General features: G+C 43.9%; 1 protein-coding gene across 11 annotated transcripts in view; it reads right to left on the bottom strand.

Moving 5' to 3' along the window:
* The window catches only part of ANKS1B (ankyrin repeat and sterile alpha motif domain containing 1B), an 895,734-nt gene that overhangs the window by 31,746 nt on the left and 838,185 nt on the right, over positions 1-25,803 (bottom strand). For all 11 annotated transcript variants that reach the window (XM_007467172.1, XM_007467174.1, XM_007467175.1 and 8 more), the window contains 3 exons: positions 21,109-21,120; positions 19,684-19,770; positions 10,434-10,571 (listed from right to left, as the gene is read on the bottom strand). In XM_007467172.1, the coding sequence (XP_007467234.1) occupies positions 10,434-10,571; positions 19,684-19,770; positions 21,109-21,120 (237 nt within the window). The remainder of the gene's footprint in view (positions 1-10,433; positions 10,572-19,683; positions 19,771-21,108; positions 21,121-25,803) is intronic.

The raw sequence follows: 25,803 nt of genomic DNA on the forward strand, positions 1-25,803 counted from the left end.
TTGGTGGGAATGTAAATTGGTGCAGCCACTATGGAGAACAGTATGGAGCTTCCTTACAAAAACTAAAAATATAGTTACCATATGATCCAGCAATCCCACTCCTGAGCATATACCCGGAAAAGACGAGAACTCTTATTTGAAAAGTTACATGCACCCCAATGTTCATAGCAGCGCTATTACAATAGCCAAGACATGGAAGCAACCTAAATGTCCACTGAGAGATGAATGGTTAAAGATGTGGTACATATATACAATGGAATATAACTCAGCCCTAAAAAAGAATGAAATAATGCCATTTGCAGCAACATGGATGGACCTGGAAATTATCATACTAAGTGCAGTCAGAGAAAGACAAATATCATATGATACCACTTATATGTGGAATCTAAAAAAAATGATACAAATGAACTTATTTACAAAACAGAGATAGACTCACAGACATAGAAAGCAAAATTATGGTTACCAAAGGGGGAAGGAGGGATAAGTTAGTAATTTGGGATTAACAGATACACGCTACTATATATAAAATAGATAAACTACAAGGACCTACTGTATAGCACAGGGAGCTATATTCAGTATCTTGTAATAACCTATAATGGAAAAGAATATGAAAAAGAATATATATGTGTGTATATATATATGTGTATATATATATATATATAACTGAATCACTTTGCTGTACACCGGAAACACTGTAAATCAACTATGCTTCAAGTAAAAAAAAAGTTCTTTCAGAATCACTCTCATTGAAGTTTTGTCTTCTGAGAGGATGGGGTATCCTCACCCAAGAAATATCGAGCATGTAATGACTGTGTTTTCCTACTTGCCTTGACCTTCAGGAAGCTCAGAGCCAAATCTGTGGCTCAGTTCTAGTAACAATGTAGAATTCTGTGGTCTGCATGTTGATGTTAAAAGTTTCCCCTGGGTCTTGATCTTCTTTTTAGTGTGTATTTTCCCTACTTCAGATCCATGTGTATCTACAGTTTCAGATTTAACATACCTATTCACGTAGGCTGCCTTAAGTCCTTTATGGAAGGAGGCATAGTATAAATGGTTGTTGTTTGTTCACTTAAACATTTATTCGACAACTATTTTGTTTAACCCATTACTGAAAAAATGGCTGACAAGGTACATCAGACACGAGTCTCACATCATCTGGTTAAAGTGACAAAAAAGGAAGTGTGCTGAGGAGAGAGGGGACACCACAGGGAGAGAGGCCCTGCTGGCTTAGGCTGGGAGGCTGCTGTCTACAAGTGGACGAGTCTGATCTGTCTGCAGGCACTTTCCATTAGCATTAAAAAAAAACAAAAAAACACCACATTTTAGTGACTAAAATTGGAGGAACAAATAATTGTATTCCATAATCTCAGGAAGCTACAGGACCTGAATATCCTTTGGCTCCTGGGGGCCAGCAGAAGCAATTCCTGAGGTCAGCAGAGGCTATCCGCACCTGAAGAGGGTGCAAACAGACATTCAAGGAAAAAAGGGCTGTATCTGTGCAAAGGAGCCTGGGGTGTTAAGAGGAGCCTCAGAGGTCTACTACACCAGTGTCAGTGAGTAAAGACCACGCCTGGATCACCTGCATGGGCTAAGTCTTCCCTGGGCTGCCTGCCTCTGTACCTATCACTGCCACTGAGGAGATGACACTGCGAGGCGGTCTGGTCCTGGTGACCTTTAGGTCCCTCTCCACCTGGGAGCTCCAGGGTTCTCTGATTAGACGCTGTTGTCTGTCTTTTACCCAACCAACAATGGCTTCAGTTTAGAGATGTATGTATAGCTGATGCCATGTTAAATAGCAGCACATTCCCCAAAGGCTGGACTGCAGGTCTCAACAATCCACCAGCCAGTGCACAGAAGTGCAGTGACCACGGGGCTGGCTTTCACCACAGGGGAGGTCCTCACAGCAACACTCACCCCAAAACTATTCGAAATGGCCAAGTATTTTGTCTATTATTAAATGGCTTTTATTCTTAACGATACGCCCGTTCCCCACCTCTCCCTTTGCCTGGTGAGTTACTGCTCAACCTTGAAGATTCACCTGGGGCATTACATCTTCCAGGAGCCTGCTCTGAATCCCCTTCCCTGACACCCCAGGCTGTGCCAGGTGCCCCTCCTCAGATGGGCACAGCTCCACTGACTGTAAAGAATTTATTAGGATTTTCTCTTTATAGGTCCAAATGCCCCAGCCGGCTGAGCTCCGTGAGGGCTCTCCTCTCATTTGACTGCGTCTCTAGGGCTTAGGACATATCAGGTGCTCAATAAATGTTGGAGGAACTGAAAAAAGGACGCTGCCCGGTAGGTCCCTAAGATAAGACGACTTGCACCTCAAGGGTAAGATACGGGTGCCTGTGGATGGCCACTGCGGATTCTCCCCTTCTATTTTCTCTCCACAGGTAGATCCTGGCTGAACAAATGTTGAACCAGTGCAGGGCACGCCCTTTGGGCTTAAAGATAAAGGAAAGCGTTTTCAATACGGGTCTATGGTGGGGCCTCCAGAAAGAAGCCACATTTCTCCTCCGGCTGTATTTTGCTTGTACATCTTGTTTTTTAAAAGCCAGGGTAGGTTTCATCTACAACTTGCTTCACCCACGTCTTGAGGCAAAAATAACAGAATATCCTGGCCATATTCACAGAATTCATTGACATTCCTTAGCTCTACCTACTTAGTTCTCTCAAGTACAAGTCAGTGATTAAGTCTTGATAGATTATATTTATAGAAACAAATACTGCCCAATCACAGGTCTTCAGCATTTAGAAATAAATATTAGGCATTCTGCTAAGATGCCTATCTAGCCCAGGGCTGACACAGCAACTGGATAAAACGCAGATAGTTTCTTTAGGGCTAATTCCAGCTAACTAAAAGAATAATGAAATTAATATTTCTCTCTAAATATTAACAGGGGTACATGTAGAAAATTTTGAAAATACATAAAGAGGAAAATTAAAAATCACCTGCAAAATTCTACTGCTGGGATATAGCCACTGCTACATTTTGGTTTCTTTTCCTTTTACATTTGTATATATGCACAAATACTTTTATAAGCTATATGAATATTTATGTGAATTTAAAAACAAAATTAGAATGATATTTACGCGCAGTTTCATGAGTCACTTTTTCACGCAACATTAAATCATGAATGGTTTTTGCATGCCATTAAATGGTCTTCAAAAACCAGATTTTTAAAGGTGGCAGAGCATTCCACTGCATCTGCTAAGGTTTCACGTCATGCCTCACCCCAAGTACATGAGTGTCATCAGCTCAGTGAAAGACCAAGAAAGGCTTTCTTATAAAGTTACAGGTTCTCTGTAGCAATCACGTACTCACGCCCGGTGGTCGCCTGTCCACATGGAACCACAGCCTACGGTGGCTGGACAGCAGACCTCTTACACCCATGCTGGAGGGGCTGGCCTGCCAGGGCAGAAGGGGAACACGATCCGTCTTTGTCCTGTTACTTGGCAGGGACTTGGGGAAAGGGTGTGCAGAAGAGAGATTTGCTGGATTTCAACTCCTCGCCACTCCTCAAAAGTAAAAGCTCCTAGTGGAAGCTACAGTAAACCCTTCACCAACTTGTGATGCCTCCAAAGGGGCATTTATCACATTCAAGACGCTTCTTACCTACCAAATTTTAACGCTTGTTGAAAATCTTTCTCAAATGGACAAGGCAGTTGATAAAAATGACTTTTTCTCTGCTTATGGCAGATGACTGTCTAATGCCTCACCTCATCTTTCCAAAGTGCATTAATGAATTGTCAGGCCTCCAAGATGCCCACATGTTCATACAAACTCAACGTTCACCTTCCAGCGCCTGTGTCCCTCTCCTCTGGGAGCCCTCATCCTGCTGGGGCCACAGCAAAACTGCAGGAGAGCACGGACAGGATTTTACTGCAACCATTCGTTATGTCCCTGATTCTCCCTCTGAACGCGGACATCCTGGAGAGCAGTGCGGTGTGCCTGACTCACGGCAGGCACTCAATAAATGTAGAAATGTATTTTATGCAGACTTGGACTTTTCCTCTCAGGTGTGGGATACCGCCGCAGCAAATGTACGTTGTAAACCGAAAACTGGGACATAAATCCTCACGCAGGTCTGACGGGAAAGAACAGAACCAGCCTCGTAACTGCTGGTGCTGCTCTCCCGCCCTTAGAAGCTAAGACTGACTGAACATGTGCTGAACACGGATGTGTGTCATCTCACTGAATCCTGACAGTAACCCTCGGCAGCGGGTACTGCTGTTATCTCTATTTTACAGATGAGGAAACTGAGGATTACAGGAGTTCTTGCCCGAACTATGAAACTAAGAAGTGCTGACCTGGGATTCAAAACCAGGCTGATTCTAAAGTCGTCACCCCTAGACATGACATCTGATTTTCAGTTCTTTGGGAGGGGGCTATAACGAATACATGTACGAATGCTGCAAAACCACCTGTGAAAAAAAATCAGAATGACTACTTTCTTTCTAACTTCATAGAAAATGGGATTGATTTAAAAGCTCTGATAACATCCATCCCCCTCAACCCTCAAAAAAATAGGGATGAGAGGAAAAAAGAGTGACTATTATTCTCTTAATATTCACCCACCTTTGGCTTTATGGCTTAGTTAATTCTCAACGATTTATGCCAACGGAGAGGAGGTATGCATAAATGTAACCCAGCAGTGTTAATCTATTTTTTTTTTGGGCGGGGGAGGAGGTGGTATATAACGGCCATAGGACTGGGAGTGCTGCCGTGGTTTTTTTCTTTTTTTAAAATTTTTATTTATTTGGCTGCACTGGGTCTTAGTTGCAGCATGCAGGATCTAGTTCCCAGACCAGGGATCGAACCCAGGCTCCCTGAATTGGGAGCTCAGAGTCTTAACCACTGGACCACCAGTGAAGTGCCATTTTTATTCAGTCACTCCTGCCACTGACTTGAGGAGTTTCAGCTGCTGCAAGGGGCCACGGAAAGGCTTCTACTTAAGTGTAGGTTGCTGCTTTGTAAGTGGGAGACTAGCCAGGGAGTGTTACAGTCCCATCTTAAGGGCTCTATGCACTTTAGCATTTTCTTACATTGCCATTTATTTTCATAGTATCATAGTCCAACAGGTTGAGGGCCATTTTCAGGTGGAGAAATGAGAAACAGAATGAAAGAGACCACCTAGTTCCACATACAGTATTAATTTCGTTGTCAGAGGTCAACTAACATCAACGATAACGGAAGTTCTTTTGCACTTGTAAATTCCCACTCTGTGGGACAATCTCTGCAACATAAGCCATAAGTACTTTCCGTTCGGAATCCCACGCTACCCCACGAAAAGAATCTCCGAGTTTAAGAAAGGGAGAAATGGGTGAAAGTGGTCAAAAGGCACAAACTTTCAGTTATAAGACAAATAAGTCCCAGGGATGCAATGTACAGCAATGGTGACTATAGTTAACAGTACCGTACAGGCATACCTTGTTTTATTGCACTTTGAAGATATTGCTATTTTAAAAAATTGAAGGCTTGTGGCACCCCTGCATTGAGCAAGTCTACTGGCTCCATTTTTCTGACAGCATTTACTCATTTTGTGTTTCTGTGTCCCACTTTGGTAATTCTGGCAAGATTTCAAACTTTTTCATTATGATTATATTCCTTATGGTCAACTGTGATCAGACCTTTGATGCTACCATTACAAAAAGATTATGCCTTGCTGAAGCCTCAGATGATGGTTAGTACTTTTTTAGCAATAAAGCATCTTTAAATTAAGGCATGTACATTTTTTTAGACATGATGGTATTGCACACATAACAGGCTACAGTACAGTGTACACATAATTTTTATATGCACTGGGAAACCAAAACATTCATGTGACTTGCTTTATTGTGATATTTGATTCATTGCAGTAGTCTGGAACAGAACCTGCAGTATCTTTCAGGTATGCCTGTATTGTACATTTGAAAGTTGCTGACAGAGTAGATCTTAAAGTTCTTATCTCACACACACACACACACACACACACAAAATGTGTAACTGTGTGAGGTGATGGATGTTAACTTATTGTGCTGATCATTTTGCAGCACATACATGTATCAAATCCTTATGCTGTACATCTAAAATGAATACAGTGTTAGATGTCAATTTTATCTCAATAAAACTGGAGAAAATTAAAGGGCTCCGGAATCTCACTTTCATGAGACTGATGACGACAGAGTGGTCGACTCTGGTGTCCTTCCCCTGCGCTTAGGTTTGCTGGTCCCTAGTGATGGAAAAGGACTATAAAATGCTGTGCCCCTGGCTGACCATGGTTTCCTGCATTTTGTCATCTCTGTTTCTCCAGCTTAGATCCTTTCATGGCCCACATTCAGCCAAGAAGGCACAGGAAAGAGGGAGCCTCGTCTCCCCAACGCACCGCCCACCGGCATCAAGACTTTGACATTCTCTACACATTCCACAACCAGTCTAAGCCGTACACACTGAAGATGACAGAATTTGGGAGGTGCAAGTAAGAGAAAAATGAGCATGGTTAAAAATATCAAAGACTGCAAACATGTTCTTTATAGAGAAGTGAGAATTAGCCAGGGTTTAGCGGCAGTCATGGCTTTTAATGCTATTTAAACAAAATAAACCTTCCGTATTTTAGAACTAGTCAATGAGGTCCCTCCCAGATTTTTAAAATAAACCTGACAGTCCCACAGAGAATGCATCAAAATCTTTCTAATCTACCTATCTCCATTCTATGTCCTAGAAATCTAGACTGAGTGAATAATACATAGATGATAGTTGCCAAATGACCTTGGTTATATCTCTCTCTTTCCTATGGTGGCCTTTTAAGGATGATCACTGCAGCCTTGGGATCTGGTGGCCGCTGAAACACGCATTCTCCCTCTTGTCATCTCAGCAGCATGGATTTCCCCTTCATTCATTTGAGATAGGAGTGGAGAAGAGAAAAGCTGAATCCGTTGTTTTAAGCCTTACAACTCCTGGTCTTGTAACACATTCTTTTTTCCTACACAGTCCTACTCTCTTCCCCCAAGTTTTCACTGCCTGGAAGGTGGAGGTTGGGCAGCCTCTTGTTCTGTAGTGGATGAGATGTGTCCCACTGGGGAGGTGACTAGAAATCAGCTGCCACCACAGTGAGTCTAGAATGCAGAGTAGGTCTGGAGTGCGCCGGTAGGTACATACTGGCCTTTCTTGGGAACCCTAATTCCCTTTCTGCTCTAGTCTTTTAAAATTTTCATCTACCTGTCATTAAAAACTGAAAATATCGCAAGCTGAATTTAGCCTAGATTCTAAGTCATGGAAACAAGCTTAGAGAAGATAAAGCATAACGTTTCCTGAGGTGTGTTCTGCAGAACAGCACCTCCGTGAGAAGCTCTCCCCAAAAGAGGCTACCACGGCCAAATGAACTTGGGAAACCAGGTTCGCTCCACCCCCTCCCGGTGTCTGAGCCTATCAAGGGCTCCGCAAGGTCCCAGAGTCAAGGAACTACGTTAAATTCACATGCTCATATTTGTAGGGGGCCTTGAGCCTCCCTTCCAAGACCACAGGATTTCTATGGGAAAAATGCTCTGAATTTCAAATCCAACTCTTCGTAAACTGGAAGCCTCCTAGACATCACTGGGTTTTCTTGGCGATAAGAAATATTCATAAAAACTTGTGACCCATAAAACATCTACAAGGTCAAAGTAGCAATAACTGCAATTAAAAATGTACATGTACTCATACACATCAGCTGAAAGACTAAATGTATATTTAAGGTATTCTTTTCTTTTCTTTTGCCATTTGGGCAGCCTGGGGGACTGGTTCATACCAAAAGAATTTTAAGGCTTCGAGACTGGACTGAATATTGAACTGCCCTACATAAAGATACAAAATCCATGCTCAAAGAGGTTTTTTTTTTAGTGCAAGCAAAGCTTGGTGCATCTCAAAATTGCTCGAAGGCCCACGTCAAGGCTGGTGGCCTTTGTTACTATTTTTGAAGTTAGACAAACTGTTCACCTAGAGAGGATTAAAATGGTGGATTTGTGATGTAAGATGAAAATCTTCTGGAGCTGAAACCAGACTCCTAACCTAGTGAATGTCTACATTAAATCAAACATCTGGATGAAAAAACAAAAGGTGAAGCAATTCTCCACTCGTTTTCCAAATGTATCAGGAACATCATGTTGATCTTAAAACTAAACAGTTGACTATTTTTTCCCCACGTTTCACGTCTGTATTCTGGCGTCACATATACACACGCTTAAAAAACTCAAGAGGCCAGATGGCCCATGGGCATCATTTTTAGCTTCAACAGAGAACAATGTTTTCGATACCCTTATGAAGGCAAATTATATATTACTCTAAAACCAATTTAGAAAGAATTGCTGCAATACCCGAGGGAACGGTGGAATTCATCCTGACAATACTGGAATACTAATGTTGACATTCAATGAAAACACTATATAGATGCAATATACCAATAGAAGGCCTACAGAGCCTATGCTTTCTTTCTATTGTTTCTATTTTATTTATTTTTTCTTCTATTTTTTTCAATTCTTTCACAAGGGCAGTGGGAAAACTTCGGACCATAAGTACACTTCTAGAAAATCTATCTTATGTCTTTTAGCAGAAAAAGTCCAGGCTGTGAACTGTGAGGTCAGTTGGCAAGGAGAGAGAAGAGGTGGCGCGGGGGAAGCAAACACTGAACACGCATTATTTAATAAATGCTCTACATACGTTCCTTCATTTCAATCCCAAAGAAAACCTGTAAGGTACAATCCCTGTGCCTGTTTTATAGACAAAGGAAATCAGGACTCAGAAAAGTCCTGCAACTCATCTAAGACCAGGGAGCAGGCAGTGAGTTGGGATGTGAACTCTGAGCATCCTGTTCTTTCTATGACACCAAGGCAAATCCCAGAGAAGGGCGTATCATGCAAACCAAAATGTATGTGGACAGAATGGAATTTCGCTGTTTTAAGAAACAATTGCGGGACTTCCCTGGTGGTGCAGTGGTTGGGACTCCGAGCTCCCGATGCAGGGGGTCCGAGTTTGATCCCTGATCAGGGAACTAGATCCCACATGCAAGCTGCAACTAAGAAGCCTGCATGCCGCAACTAAGGAGCCCACCTGCCACAACTAAGACCTGGTGCAACCAAATAAATAAATATTTTTAAAAAATGCTAAAAAAAGAAACAATTTCATTTCACAAGAATGGCAAGTTATGTCTAAGGCACCAGAAACCTAATGCTGACATGGCTTTAATCAACACTGTTGATCCCATGCAAACAAACGCATCCAGAGATATCTAGAGCAGCCTCTGAGGGCTTGGCTTTGCAGTCCTTACTGTTAACACAGACCACCTGTATATTATTCTCCTCATGCTTCTCAAAATAGAAAAAAAAAAAATTAAAGGCACATAGCATTCTTTCCTGTTTTCAATCTTCAAAACTTGAAAGGGATGGGCCACATGCAGCCTGATACAATGTTCTGGGCATCAGTCTAACATCCCTTAGGATGGGGTAAATTCTGGGTTACTGTGGTCCCTGGTCCATGGGAGTTTGTCAGAACTAAAAATGATTGCTTCAAGTAGTCTTACCCATGACATTGAACTGTGGGCTGGCCTCTCAAGAATATATTATATTGCAATTTCTGTGTAATTCTTTAAACATGTGTATTTCAAAACTTGAGCAGAGCAGAATTGTCAAATTAAAGTGACATTTTAGAATTCTTCTGATTACAAATTATTTCATGGTTGTAGCTGTCTGTTCTGTCTGCTTCAAACTTAGAATGCCCAATGTACTACAATAGAGTTATCCTCGAGCAATTTGTACCATCTTGAAGGTACAAGAAGGAATACTTGTTATTTTCTAGAATTGCTTCCATTTTCCAAGTTTGTAATATATGGGCTAGTTTTTGGACTTAATGACATATAGGACTATAGGTAGTGTAACACCATAAGGACGTCATTACAAGACTAACTTCTGAATACGGGCCATATTCAAATGGACCAAACCTTGCCGTTCCCACCTATTATTTATAAATGTCTAATTTAACGACTATTCAATATAGAAAACCACAAATATTGTATGAGGCACTGAATTTACTTTTCCTCCAAACAAACCTAGACTATCATGCCCTACTACTTAGAAATGGCTACCAAAAAAACCAACAGACATAGCAAAGGAACAGAAAGGCTGGAAGACATTTACGATATTTTGGTACCAGAGAAAGAAAGGAACTCGTCTGATATGAAAAGTGAGGTTAGTAACTGAGCAATGACAGTTCAGATACTGGATAGAAGTGGAGTTCTAAATTTAATGAATGAATGAAAATACAGAAAAAACTCAGAAAAGCTGAGTCTGCAAAATACCTTACACCAGGTATACCTTAAAACTTGGTAAAGAAGCCAAGCATCTAAACTGCAAGCTGGGCTTTCAATAAAATCCAGGTATATTCAGGGAAATATTTAGTTTGTCCAAAGAGGGTAGCTACTCACCACATCGAAGGCAGTAAACACGTGACAGTAGTGGTGATTGGACTTCAAATCTTTTGTGATATAAGCGAATGTTGAGAGGTCTTCTGGGTCTTGGGCAGCACAGGAGATATTACGAATTTCATGTTCGGCAATTATGTTCTGGAAGAAATGACACAAACGACCGTTGTTTTCCTCTGCAAACCAGCATATTTTAGAACCAAGGCAAATTATCTGGGAAGCAGTTGCTTTCCCTCGTCCTAGAATGTTCTAGAGCAGCAACATGCAAAGTGATTCAACACACTATCCGTGGGCAAAGGTACACCAGGTCTGGAAGGAATGCTTTCGTTTAATTAAAAACAACCTAAAAGAGTCCTGTCCTGGAGCAGCAGTTCTCACATGGTGCTGGGTGGCAGACACTTTTTAAAAAAAAACTACTAAGCATTTCACTGTTTCCATTTTCCATGTAGAGTCAGCGCCGCCTCCTGCTAACTCTGGAAAGGATCACCTGCCATGTTGTTCTGCCTGCCGGGAGGCTGATCCCTCACCATCTTTTACCTGTTGTCTTGTGCCTGGCCCCTAGCTCCCCAGAGCCAAGTCAGGTAGGCGAGGGTGCGTCAAGGCGCTCTCTCACGAAGACTCCATGGAGACTAAGGTGTAAGGGTGGGATGAGGGAAACACCACGCTGCATGGTAGATGCAGCGCCCCGTGGATGACAACGCTTTGCTGACTATACCCGCTGTGTATCATTATGAGTGGTGCTGTGGTTATCCTCATCATCAGCTCACAGGTGGCGAAACCAGTACTCAGACAGTGTAAGTTATGCAGGGCAGGTAGTGGAACTGGGCCTGAAGTTATGTTGCAATACCTCTCAGCCCCACCTCTCTCTCACTGGTTGAACATAATTTCATTTTTTCTCTTGGCTAGCACTTTTTCAAGCCATCTCCCTGCCAGCCCCCCTCATCCCAGCCTGCCTCTAAGAATAATTGGTGGGAGGTAACTGAGGAAAGGTTTAAGTACCATTATCCCAAAGCACAAAATAACCAAGGAGCATCACCTGGGCTGCAAACCCAGCCAGAAACTTCTTTTGATACACTGATGTATTTCAGAAGCAAAAGATTTCACATAATCATGCAAACATTTCTTAACCTCACAATATCCCATTTATGTTTGTGCAGTTGTCATAGATCTAAAACCCTCAATGCTTTAGTTGCCCTAATTACTTTGTAACTGCAGTCTTAAATAACCTGAGCGAATGCAATGCTCCGTGTATACCCATCAATGCCTAAAATTGCTCACAAAACGCCCTTTCCTGCCAGCGCCCCCAGCAAGTACCTCACGCCCCTCACTCTACTGAGCTATGTGGTTGGTAAGCAATTACAGAATTAACACATAAAAGAAAATGAAATTAAGACGTTCTTCACAGTGACCCTGTATGTTGACGCTACATGCAGCGCTGTCAAAAATAACTCAAATTGAAATCAGAATCCCATAAACAAGTATCATCCTATGCAAGACAGAGTTTCAAACTAGAAGGTGCTGATCCTCTTCTGGCATCCAGAGAGCATTTCTCCAAGGAGAAAACTAAATTAGGAGCTCGGTGAGTCTTAAATTTAAAATTAACGAGCTCTGCGTGGTCTTTATAGGTGCGATCTTAGCAGGTGCTGAGAGCCTCTGCCATCATTTTAATTGGGGGCTGCTGTTACTTCAGGAAGTCTGGATTTGGTCTCACCTGTCCAGGATCCACTATTACTGAAAATAGAGCACTGGCTCCAACTTTTAACTAAATTGGCATTTTGTGTTCTTGAGACTTTTTTTTTTCTTTTTTTTTTACTAGCATAAGGTTGATCAACTTCTCGGCAAAGTGTTAACAGTGAAAAGTGCCCTGTGATTTTTATTGCACTGAATTCCCTGAATCTTGCCAATTCACAAGATGTCACTCCTGACAATTTTCAACGGTGTGTGACAGCACTGTGGCCCAGGGAAAAAGTGTAAAGTAGGTAAAGTGTATCTTTGGAGATCTCTCTTAATTATGAACTGCATGTTTGCATCCTCCCCAAGTCTGTATCTTGAAATTCTAGCCCCCCAGTGTGATGGTGCTTGGGAGGTGGGCCTTTAGGATGTGATTAGGTCCTGAGGGTGGAGCTCTTGTGAATGCTATTAGTGCCTTTACAAGACACGGCAAGAGAGCTAGCTGGCTCTCTCTGCTGTGTGAGAACAGAGCAGAAAGACGGCCATTTATGAAGCAGGGAATGGGGGCTCTCATCAGACACTGAATCTGCTGGTGACTTCATCTTGGACTTTCCAGCCTCCAAAACTGTGAGAAATAAATATTCATGGTTTAAGCAACCCAGTCTATGGTAATTTACTATAGCACTAAGAAATATTTCCTCTTTCTGGATCCTCCCTCCCAATTTTCTGGAAACCGGCCCCCACTTCTCTAATCTCCAGGAGCCCAGGGCTGTCTTTTACACTCCAAGGCCTGCCCTCCTCTGTGTTGCCCCATGTCCCCAAATCAGCCTCCTCTCCCACTGCTGAAACTTTAATTCCTCTGTTCCCATGGTCTAAACTACAGGAAAGGCAAGCTAATACAGATATTCTACAATCAGTTAAGAATAACTCATGTTATTGGCACTCAGTCATCCTAATTGGCACTTTAAAAATTTGCCTTTAAATGAATTCATAGCAATGGACTGTGTAGGGAGGTATTTTGAACAGAACTTCCTAATATATCCGTGGTGCTAGAATGTGGTGAGGACCTGGGATCTCACTACTGATGTAACTGAGCAGCAGTCTTCTCAGGACATACCCCTCCCTCATGTCCTCTGCTGTACCTCCTCTCAGAAGTACCCAGATAATAGTATCTCATGCATATTCCCTGAGTTTTTCAGAGGCTCAAAACCACCACCAAAAGGAAGAAATTAACTACTGATGATCATGAGCATGTAGCCCCCAGACCTTCCAGTGCCTAAGGATTGATCACCTTCAACCAATCAGAGAACTGTGCATGAGCTGATCACATACCCTGGGATGCCCCTCCCTCACCTGGCCTTTAAAAATGTTTTGCTGAAACCCTTTGAGGAGTTTGGAGATTTTGGGGGCAAGAGCCACCCGTTCTCCTTGCTTGGCCCTGCAATAAACCTTTCTCTGCTCCAAACTCTGACCTTCGGTTTGCTTAGCCTCACTGTGCATCGGGCACACAAACGTGCATTAGGTAACACTGAGACACTGCCATCAGTCTGCACTGTTCACCTCTGCAGAACAGCGAGTCTAGTTCTCTATGTGTACGATGATTCCGAGACTAAGGATACTACAGCTGGAGACGAAATGGAGACTGCACAGTTGTTTCCTCCTTGGAGAAGTCAAGGAAGGATACATTCTTTCCACCCTGTCATTAGTGGCTCCTCCATAAATTAAAAGCTGACATCATCATGAGGTACAGGTGATGTTCCTCAGTTTACAGTGGACGCCTTTACGCAGCTGAGCCTCCATATCTAAGCATGTTCTAAGGAGACTAGGGCTTTTAAAAGGCTCAAGCCAGGACTGGGGTCACCCTGTCGCTTCTTTGGCTAGAAAATTTGGCAGCTCAGTACCCTTCAACAGGCAGTGATTCTTTTTCTTGTCTGTTGCCTTTCATCATGTAGAGAAATAGCTAAAGCGGTATCTGGCTGGTGGGTGTAGAAGAGACACTTTTGTTTGGTTCAGCCAATTAACAGAGACGGTCTCAGAAGGGGGTCTTTGATAGCAAAGTGATGGGCCTAGAAACTGGCCTCTCCCTGCTTCCCTCACTCCTGACTACGACAGGTAGGGCCCTTCTCTGAGTCTCCTCCGCAGGCCAGGCCTTTTCTGAGGGAGACAATGCAGCACCCATCCAGAGAGCGCCCCCCACACAGAGGCAGCAGCCCTGCTCGAGGGCTGCCTGGAGGAGACCTGCAGAGAGCGTGGTGCACATGAGGACAGCACACACTCTTAATTTGACTCTGAGCTTTTTAGAAATATGTGCTATAAAAAACAACCGGCACTTGTTTAGGCAAAAGTTCCAAGTTAATCTGTGCCTAAAAAAACAGCATAAGCCCTGTTTGAAGCTGACATTCAAAACAAACAAACTGGGCTTCGCTGGTGGCGCAGTGGTTAAGAATCCACCTGCCAATGCAGGGGACATGGGTCGAGCTCTGGTCCAGGAAGATCCCACATGCTGTGGAGCAACTAAGCCCGTGTACCACAACTACTGAGCCTGCGCTCTAGAACCCACGAGCCACAACTGCTGAGCCCATGTGCCACAACTGCTGAAGCCCGAGCGCCTAGAGCCCATGCTCCACAACAAGAGAAGCCACCGCAATGAGAAGCCTGCGCACCGCAACGAAGAGCAGCCCCCGCTCGCCGCAACTAGAGAAAGCCCACGCACAACAATGAAGACCCAACGCAGCCAAAAATAAATAAAATAAATAAATTAAAAACAAACTAACAAACCAACCCAGGCACTGCACTGTTCCTAATTTAGCTGGATGTGCAGACTGAGGAGGGGGTCACAGCAGGAAGGCAAAATGCAACCCACCCTCAGCCAAGCACTGGACGTGGGGACGGTGTCACCTCTTGGAAGACCTTGCTGATCTGAAGATGGGTCTGGAACTAAGCAGTTGTAGCCCTCTTGGCAGAATGCCATGCTAGAGTACCTCTGGGCTATGGATCTACAGAAAGCTGGTGTGATTTACCTATAACATTTTAGTATAAATCTAATCCAAGTTCCATTTTTAATTAAAGATCATTTTCTGCTTCTTCCTTCTTATCAGGTTTAGTGACTCAATTCATTTCCCAAGTTGCTAGGTAACAGGTTTACAAGTTTACAGCTAGGCACCTAACTAACCCTTCCCCATGAACTCAGCCAAAGCTGGTACTTTATATTAGAGTAAAAGGAAAGAAGTGCTTTGCTGGGGGGTTCATCTTTCACACAGTCTAATGGGGGCTAAAAGGAGTGGAAGAGTCATTAACACCTAATTAAGTATCCACTGCACGTCAAACGAACTGGTGGAAGGTAGCATGGAGCGAAAGTGAAAAAGCGTTAGGTTAGGGGGTGGGAAAGGTAAGTTTTAGTCCTTCTCCATGACCAGCTAGCTGTGTGACTGCAGGGCAGTCACTTAGTGAAGGTCTGAGGCCTTCGATTACTCTACGCGTCCAGTGCAGGCTGAACACCCCCTCTATCTGACCAGGGTAGGGTTACAGAGATGCGGCGGTTAGGAGGGGACCGTTGAACAATAAAGTACAGGGGACTTCCCTGGTGGTGCAGTGCTTAAGAATCCGCCTGCCAATGCAGGGGACGTGGGTTTGAGCCTTGGTCCGGGAAGATCCCACATAATGCAGAGCAACTAAGCCCGTGTGCCACAACTACTGAGCCTGCGCTCTAGAGCTCGTGAGCCACAACTACTGAGCCCAAGTGCCACAACTACTGAAGCCTGTGTGCAACAAAAGAAGCCACTGCAATGAGAAGTCTGTGCACCACGACAAAGAGCAGCCCCCGCTCGCCACAGCTAGAGAAAGCCCGTGTGCAGCAACGAAGACCCAACGCAGCAAATAAATAAATAAGTAAATAAATAAAGATTAATTAAAAAAAAATGATGAGCATTTAAAAAAAAGAAAACATCAAACATGAACAATAAGCTGTGACCTCTGGTTGTGTCTTACTACAGGCTTAGTGCTCACAAGCACCACAAATTGTGAGGTCTTCACAGATGTCTATGAGTCACAAGTCCTTCACTTCAAATCAAAGTGGTTCCCCCCAGATGCTTCCCAGGGGAGGAATCTCTGGTGCAAACCGAAAGCAGGACCTGGAGTTTATCAATCTGCTCCTTTCCTGCTGTGGGTATTAACTTAGAGGCTGGTCTTTGTACAGGACCAAGTGGCACGCATGATGCCACTGCCGACACTGCTGGATGAGCACAGTTCCTTTCATACCACAACCTGAGGACGACCCTTCAACACTGGCTCCTCTGCGCCCCCTGAAACCAGGCCTTCAGCCCTGGCTGGCGGTGTTTCTCAGCCTTCCCCAAACTCCACCAACGCAGCTCTACACCGTTTCTTTCTTCCACCTTCTAATACAAGCTCTCTGCTTTGGCTTCTCACACACTTCCCTGGTGGCGCAGCAGTTAAGGAACCGCCTGTCAATGCAGGGGACATGGGTTCGAGCCCTGGCCTGGGAAGATCCCACATGCCTCGGAGCAACTAAGCCCGTGTGCCACAACTACTGAGCCTGTGCTCTAGAGCGTGAGCCACAACTACTGAGCCCAAGTGCCACAACTACTGAAGCCTGTGTGCAACAAAAGAAGCCACTGCAATGAGAAGTCTGTGCACCACGACAAAGAGCAGCCCCCGCTCGCCACAGCTAGAGAAAGCCCGTGTGCAGCAACGAAGACCCAACGCAGCAAATAAATAAATAAGTAAATAAATAAAGATTAATTAAAAAAAAATGATGAGCATTTAAAAAAAAGAAAACATCAAACATGAACAATAAGCTGTGACCTCTGGTTGTGTCTTACTACAGGCTTAGTGCTCACAAGCACCACAAATTGTGAGGTCTTCACAGATGTCTATGAGTCACAAGTCCTTCACTTCAAATCAAAGTGGTTCCCCCCAGATGCTTCCCAGGGGAGGAATCTCTGGTGCAAACCGAAAGCAGGACCTGGAGTTTATCAATCTGCTCCTTTCCTGCTGTGGGTATTAACTTAGAGGCTGGTCTTTGTACAGGACCAAGTGGCACGCATGATGCCACTGCCGACACTGCTGGATGAGCACAGTTCCTTTCATACCACAACCTGAGGACGACCCTTCAACACTGGCTCCTCTGCGCCCCCTGAAACCAGGCCTTCAGCCCTGGCTGGCGGTGTTTCTCAGCCTTCCCCAAACTCCACCAACGCAGCTCTACACCGTTTCTTTCTTCCACCTTCTAATACAAGCTCTCTGCTTTGGCTTCTCACACACTAACTCCTAGACCACAGCCCCGAGTCACCCACCCTCTCTCCCTATCCACCATTAGACTAGGGTAGGTCACTACGTCACAGGACACTGGGATGGGGACCCTGTGCAGCCCCAGTGTTGAAGTCGATGTCCCCAAATTCCTAAAAAAGCCAGGCACACGTTGTCATATAGTCATAGAGAGGTTGGCTCCACCTGCTACCAACATATGCACTTTGCCTTTGCTCTGGATTTTGAAAACAGGCTGAGGACCACACTGTAAGGGCTTGAAAGAAATGCGGGCCTTCTTTATTTAGTGTCTTTATTCACACAATTATCTTTCGCATATCTTTCAGTGCTTAGATTTCCAGAGCAGTCATTAGTGAACAGAGATCTATGAATAACTCATCTAAGTACTGGTAACTGAAGCAGAAGCATTTCCTCAAAGTCTGGGAGATCAAGATCTATGGCCCTTGATCTGTCTGTAAGCAAAATGCCACAGAGCCGGTAGCGCTCTCTCCTTCCCCTGATGGTGGAGAGTGGGTTAGAGAGGATGCAGTTAATACAGACGCACCCAGTCATACCACCAGCTTCATGGGATGACAGCCTTAAGACTCTGCAAACTTCGCAGGGCAAATACCACTTGTTCAGAAACTGTCAGAATCCAAGCCCGCTAAGGCTGTTAATCTAAGAGAGTGTCAGACTCATAAAGCTAATAACATATTGCCATTCATGTTTTTCAAGTGCAAATGGGATAGAGACAGTTGCTCCAGGTTAGGTAAAAAAAAAAATCCAAATGCCAAAGCCTTTCTTGAAATTTAGATAACAGTGAAAGCAATGCTATCTTCAGTCAGAGTCCCATAAAGTTTTGAAACTTTTAAAGCCAACTGACTCTAATCTAGGGCTAAAGGAAGTTTGTGCACCAGCACCTAAAGTTGCTTCCAAGAAATAGAAAAGCAAATCAACTGGGATTTTTCTGATCAGAGTTTCCATAACTGTAATCTGACAGCAGTAACTGTCAATGACATATTGCCGGGCTGAAGCATCATTCCACGCAAGGCATCTGACTCTGAGTGTGCTTTGGGTATCATCAACTAGCATGACCAGGCTGAGTTACCAGCTTTCGGCTTGAGTTTCAGAACTGCTTCTAAACCTGGGAGGCGGTTCTAAGTAGCCTTGGGGAGCTTGGGCTTATCTGACTGCTGACATGGCAATCTTTTTCATTACAGAAAACAAACTGGGAAGGCTTTGAACTGGTCGATTCAGATGCTCAGGTTTATTATAGATGGTCAAGGGTCACTGCCCACGGGACGCTTCCCTGGATCTAAATCCAGCTGCTGTGGTCCTAAATTTCCATTGTTTAAATTCACCTGTTTCATGACTTTCGTTTCCTTTCTCCAGAGTGGAGTGGGTCCAGCTGGGAGGACTAGGTAGGCAGTCCAGAAAACAAATGGTGTTTACCAATGGGCATCACCTCATTTCCCCTATTTCTACACTTTATTGGTTGGAAGGATGTAAGACGAAAATGCAGGACATTTGGGGGTTTTGGAGGAGGAGCAGGTCAGGTTTGAATTTATGGAGGGTGAGAGTGGTCATACCCGAGTTTTCTAGTCTAGCACCTGCACTCTCACCTTTGCCAAGAAAGGACACTTTCTAAGTAAAATGCAACCCAGATGTCTACACTCGACCTTAGGGCCCACAAGCTGTTCCCACTGTGAACACAAAGTCACCGCAGAGTCACAGCACGGCCTGAGCTTCTTTTCTGATTGGGTCTCTTAAGAAAACAATACAGTTGGAACCCTCGCTTCCATCTCAATAGTTGAGAACGAAATGCAATTATATGATGTAACCGCCAGAGCATGGGTTCCCTGCGTCAGGTATTCATTACATACGTCAAAAGAAAGGACAGGCCTATCCCTGGAGCAATGAAAAGACAAATGTTCTGGCCCTTCACCTGGTAACATACACTTCCTCTGGTGGAGGAATGATGACACTGGTACATTTTCACACTAGACATGATTTTTTTTTTCTGTTTTAATATTCTCTGGATCCAAAGGGACATGCCAGATACTGATTGGCCACAGTCTACTAAGGAAGGTACCAAGGAAAAGTGAAAGCAAAATATGTGTAGGAATCCTAGATCAAGCCCCCAGATGCGATGTGCCCCTCTGTGTGTGTGTGTGTATACAGTTGTTTTAGGGATCATGACAGTCAGGGGTGAGGAGTGATTAAAATCGGGGAGGTTGGGTATGATGGGAAGCAAAGGATTTTAGGTCATTTACTCAGGACTGTATCTGGTGTCTAAACCAAAGAGAGGTGCGGTACCCACCTTATTTGTTGCATCAATAAATTTGACTCCTTTATAAGAGACTGAAAGAATAATAGTAGGGACCTTCTTCATTTGCTCTGTAGACTTCTGAAATTAAAATTAGAAAAGCTATTAGAGCAGTCTATGTTCCATGGCAACTGTAGCACATAATTCTTTCTCTTGAAAGATAAAAATGAGCTCAAGCTAAAAACAATACACACACACACACACACACACACACACACACACACACATCAAACACACTCTAATTTAAATGTATGTCTCTCTTCTCCTGGGCTTAGCTATGGTTTGGGTTTATAAAGTATCTGCTTTGCACTTGAGGGCCTAAAAAGAGCTTGTTCCGCTGCTTCACGTGGGTGAAGGAATACGCCCTTTCCCTGACCCCAAGGGGAGAAATGAACAGCTCTGTCCCCTATGCAATTTCAAACGACTATTCTTTTGACTAGAGTTAAGCCATGTCAGATTGAACTCTAAGGATGAGTTTAGCATTAACAAAATACATGCCACCTCTCCCCATTTCTTCCTAGTCTCTCTCTTTCTTCAAGGCACAAGGCATGCCTGAATACGTACTTAAAACAGGGATTTAAAATACATCATTGTGGGGACTTCCCTGGTGGTCCAGTGGTTAAGACTTTGCCTTCCAATGCACGGGGTGTGGGTTTGATCTCTGGTCAGGGAGCTAAGATCCCACGTGCCTCGTGGCTCAAAAACCAAAACATAAAAACAGAAGCAATACTGTAGCAAATGCAATAAAGACTTTAAAAATGGTGCACATCAAAAAGATCTTTTAAGAAAAAACATCGTGGGACTTCCCTGGTGGCGCAGTGGTTGAGAGTCTGCCTGCCGATGCAGGGGACACGGATTCGTACCCCGGTCCGGGAAGATCCCACATGCTGCGGAGCGGCTGGGCCCGTGAGCCGTGGCCGCTGAGCCTGTGCGTCCGGAGCCTGTGCTCCACAGCGGGAGAGGCCACAACGTTGAGAGGCCCGCGTACCACAAAAAACCAAAAAACATCGTTGTGAATTTTTCTTGGACCTGGCCAAATCTATAAAAGCTGATAGTTCACAGCAGAATTGCTCATGGCCACATAGGATATAATACCACTCCGTGACAACTGAGCCCTCTGGGGGCAGGCTGTATTTTCAGCCACAGCGAAACCGGACAGTGCAGGCAACCTGCTTTATCATTCAGAGCTGCTGTAATCCCTTAGGCTCAGCTCTTACGATAGATGTTCACAACGGCTGAACGTGCTTACAGTCTGCAGCTTCTATAGCTTTATGCATCTGCAAAAAGTTTCTCTGTTAATTTAGCATCTGCCTTTTCTGGTTAGTTTCATCATTCATCACAGGTCACTCACGGTCTGTTTACTTCACTTCCTGCTGTGGATACTCCTAATAATCACATTAAACATCAAGAAGAACCTACCTGACAGTTAGCCTGATGGATTTTCCAGACAAGACAGGTGAGAACATAATAGGAGAGAAAATACGTAAAAAGGTGAGAGGAGACCATTTCAGTCATTCACAGACTCATTAAACAGACTCATTAAACAGTAAAGAGAACAGGCTCTACAGATATATGTTGATGCAGCAGAACTGTGATTTTAGAGATTACTGCAGGCTTTTCCAGACCCTGTCTCTCCTCTGCTTTTACTGTTTTCTCATCGTTGTTTATTGCATTGCACAGTCTCATTATGACTGACATGCAAGAGCCTTCTGCTTTGAGTGTTCCACAACCAGCTGTCTTATGTATATTAAGGAAACCGAGAAAAATATGAACTTTCTTGATTTCTTCATTTATTATTACCCATTTTCCATTTTTAAACCCTGAAAATGTGACCAGAATGAAAGAAGGTTGGATAGTGTGAATGAAACTCATTGAACTCAATAATGATAATTATATTTCATCTTTCACTTGAGCCATGGAAAAGGTGCTTCACATTTTCCTGGTTGTTTCTGACACATCTTTTTGATAGCTACTGTATCCGCGTCAAAGATAAAGAAAATGGATTACTGAGAGTATTACTATTTAATATTAACTGTTTCATACAGTATAGAAAAAAGCAGCTCCCTCGAAGTGCTTTTTAACTAGTTTTAAAATTACCCAGACTCACCAGTTTTCTTTTGTGACTGCCGAAAAGAGATATTATGAAATTGGGATGTAAGGATAGATACTTTGATCTTTTTTAATGCTTTATCCAACCAACTCTTAACAATGTGCAAGATAAAGCGGAGGCAAGGCTAGAGGAAATAACATGCAGTGTGCTGACTGTAAGGCAAGGCCGTGGGCTGAATCTGTAGAGAGGGCGAAGGAACAGGCAGTGGTTTGGTGGACTGAACGTGCGTGCGTGCGTGCGTGCGTGTGTGTGTGTGTGTGTGTGTGTGTGTGTGTGTGTGAAGAATTCTTTGCAAAGAGTAACAAGGGGTTTCAACAAATCACCTCGCTCATCTCTTGCTGTGAAAACATTCTCGTGGACAGATCTATCTGTAACATGAAATAATATACACCTAACCTAAGGTTAAAATACCAACACTTCATGTAGTTATCAAGAAAAACCCCCTAAAGAAAAGAGAAAAACCCATTTCTCATTCATTGGGCAATTGAGTGGTCATACTAGGTAGGCGGCCCATGTGCTGGAAAAACGCAGAGTCTTCTTTGGGGGATGTCACACAGACCTCAGACTGTGTGCAGACCCCGGTCTGCTGAAAGTGGTTGTCTAGTGCCGTGTTGAGAAGGATTCTGAGCCTGTGTCTGGGCTCCGTCGTAAAGAGGGCTGGGAACGACGTCTGCCATGGGAGAGGGAGAGGAAGGGGCACATGAAGCACACATCACCGCTCCTGGCTTGGTCTGATACAGAGAGCACCTACAACGCAAATGTTGACAAATGGGACAGACATGTGAACAGAATGCTTCCAGAGTGCTGAGCAGGGAGAGCCTCACTCTGCACGAGGGACTGGGCAAGTCCTCATCCATTCATTCAACCAACACCGGCTGCCCGCTAGGGGTGACCGACCTGGCTCTTAAAGGTTGGATAGGAATTTTCCACATGGCGGAAGAGGACACAGAGGCTGTTTTAGCCGCAGAATCAACACACACATAAACACCTGGAAATGAGAAATAATATAGTGGGTGGGTAATTGGTGGGAGATGAGGCTGGTACAATAGGTTTGGAAGACTGTGACTTACTCCACCAAGCTGGGATCCACTGGAAGCTTTTAAGTAGGGATCAGATCTCTGTTGCAGAAAGATAGTTCTGGTGGTTGGATGGACTGGAACAGCTAGAGGCTGAATGCAGGGAGGCAGGAAGCTGTGGTGTAAATTCAATTGAGAGGAACCTAAGCACCTGAGTTGAAGTAGATGCTCTGGAGAATGGAAGGGGGGCCACCATTCTGATAAGGAAGAATCAAGAGGATCTGCTGACTGATCCGGACAGAAGACGGGTGAGCGGGAGGATGCCGCGGACAAAGAGGCCGTCAGCCGAGATAAGGAACGCTGGAGGGGGGTGTGCTTTCGCATGAAACCCTCTTGAATGTGATTATCAGTTTGATAATCCGGTGGGGATGTCCACTAGGAAACTGGAAATAAGAATTTTCAGATCTGGAAATCCAACCACATTGAGGGGGTGGCTGAGGATATGGGAGCAGATAAAGTGGCTCAAAGAGTGAACTAGAGGAGGTCTAAGAATCACCCCTCAGGGGATGGTCAATACTTAAGAAATGGGTAAGAAGAGTCAATGAAGGAATCTGAAACCTGACAGCAGTATCACAAGTCCAGAAGAAGATTCCTTAGAAGGTGGGAGCAGTGCCTGATGCCAGGAGGACTAAAAAGACCTAAAAATCTGTGCCTAGCACAGCGGCTGGCACACATAGGAGTGGCTGCTACTTTTACTGGGTTTCCTGGGTGAAACCCCTGGTTTGGGCAAGTAGAAAAATTTGTTGCTGATTTTATCAAGAGCAGCTTCAGGACAAGGGTGACAGCAGACACAGAAAAGAACACGGTGCAATGAATGCCAAGAGGGGGACCAGAGAGCTAGAAAGACAGGCAGGTCAGGACACAGGCTCTTAGGCGGAAATGAGGGCATCAGCGGGGATTTCTGTCCTGATACAAAGATTTCACATCGTATGTCCAGCCACGCTGAACAAAGAAGAAAAGATAAAGGATGGTCATTTCTTTCTCTTCCGCGGGTGGCAAGAATCCCTGCTTTCCTAACTGGAGGCCGCACGGGGGTCCCAACGATGCAGGCTGTATTGGGGGTGTGGCCACAGGTTCCAACCTGCAGCCCAAACGGTACTACTTCTTCCACTGAGTCAAGATCAAAAGATGATGGATCTGGCCAGCTGCAGAGTTCCAAGGGGCTGTGGGAGGTCTCCAGGGTAAGGCACCTCTGTTAAGGCGATTATACTTCTGTGAGAGGTACGGATCCAACCTCTTTCTGGACTCTAGAATCTAGAGGATTTTCTGATGGTGTACTTTACAGAGCTTTAGAGAGGTCTATTCACACATAATTTTAATGAAAGATGAAAGCGCACAGAAAGAAGGTAAATATACTGAGTCTTCACCGGCTAACCAGGGAGGCAAGAAATCCAATAAGCGCTTCATTTTAGGAAGGCTTTTCAGATATCAAAATGTGAGCTCGGAGCTTCAGCCTGATCCCAGGCAGCTGAAGTCCCACCCTCCCCAGCTGCTCTTCAGTGTTGTAATCACCTTCTGCTCCTGCCCAGGGACAAAGGCACCTAGTCTGGACACCACTGCTCAGGTTACAAAGCATCTGCTCTCAGGCAGCTTGGTTTCTATGACCTATCTTCATGCTTTGCTGTGTTTCTGGATGGTGAATACTCCCATATGTGCATGTTAAACACTGAAGCTTTATTTATTTGTATAAACAGAATTCTCTTCTTCAGGCCCATTTCCTCAGTAAAATGCTCAGGGCAAACTTTCTTTTGTGGTTCCCTTTTGTTTCTAGTTGCTTTTTACTATGCCCCACTCTGTGGAATTTCTGAGGCTTCCCAGAGTCCTCAAAGCCCCTCCCTTCAGTGCCAGCTTCACAGGAGAGACTAATTTGTAATGAGGACCTCTGCATACCTAATCAGCTAAATACTCACGGGTAATGCCCCAAATTAACTTAACCTTTGCAGCATCTTGTTCTCCCACTGAAAGCTGAAAGAATATAGTGATATTCCATGTATTTTCTTCACAATTTCCTGAATTAAGATGACCATCCTTTTATTATTCTAAGAGAAACAGTATTTAGTTATATAGAGATGTTACATTTCTGAAACCTAAAATAAAATGCAACTTTTGAATCTTCAATTTAAAGCCAGTCCTTTATTTAGCACTTGGATTTATATTGTTTTTAAGCATCATACAGAACAGGGATCATAATTTTCTATCTGGAGGTGGGCACCTGAAATATTGTTCTTAATAGGAAAAGTAACTGAACACTTTCAGAGCATTTTTTTTTTTTTCAAGAGGGATTTTTGGATTCACCAAGGAAGGAATCAACCTTGGTGAATCCAAAAATTCACCATCTTTTTCTTTTCCTTTTAAATGACAAATTATGAACTGCTTGGAATATTTGTATCAAGTAAGAATTTGCCATTGAGCTTTTGTTCTAGCCTTACAGCACACCCTGAAAATATCAATAGTTTCTCATTTTCTAATGCAGAATCAACAGTATGAGAATATCCTTGTGAGATTACAGGGACCTTTGCATCTCAGAGCAGGACTTTCACAAGTGTGAATGAGAGCAAAGAGGTTTATAACTGGGACTGGAAACACTTCAGTTGTGAGCTGTAATGTTGGATTTGAGTCCAGAGTGACATTTATGCTCTTAACAGGAATCAACTGTGCCCAGTAATCAGCACAGAGAGGAAAAAGAGTGAGGCAGTCCGCGGGGAGGAGGTCACCACTGACTCTTCATTCTTACAATACCCCGATAACTGCCAGGGTATTTTAAGCACAGACTGGCACAGATTTCTCAATGGTCTACTGCCATCCAACTTAGAGCATATTTTAACCTACACACGGCTACCCTGAGAACGCTTTCTAGTTAGATATTCAGTGCTGAGTAATAACCACTAATTTTTTTTTTTTTTTTTTTTTTTTTTTTTTTTTTTTTGG

This window comes from Lipotes vexillifer, unplaced genomic scaffold (genome assembly GCF_000442215.2).
Source record: "Lipotes vexillifer unplaced genomic scaffold, Lipotes_vexillifer_v1.1 scaffold237, whole genome shotgun sequence".
NCBI lineage: Eukaryota > Metazoa > Chordata > Mammalia > Artiodactyla > Lipotidae > Lipotes > Lipotes vexillifer.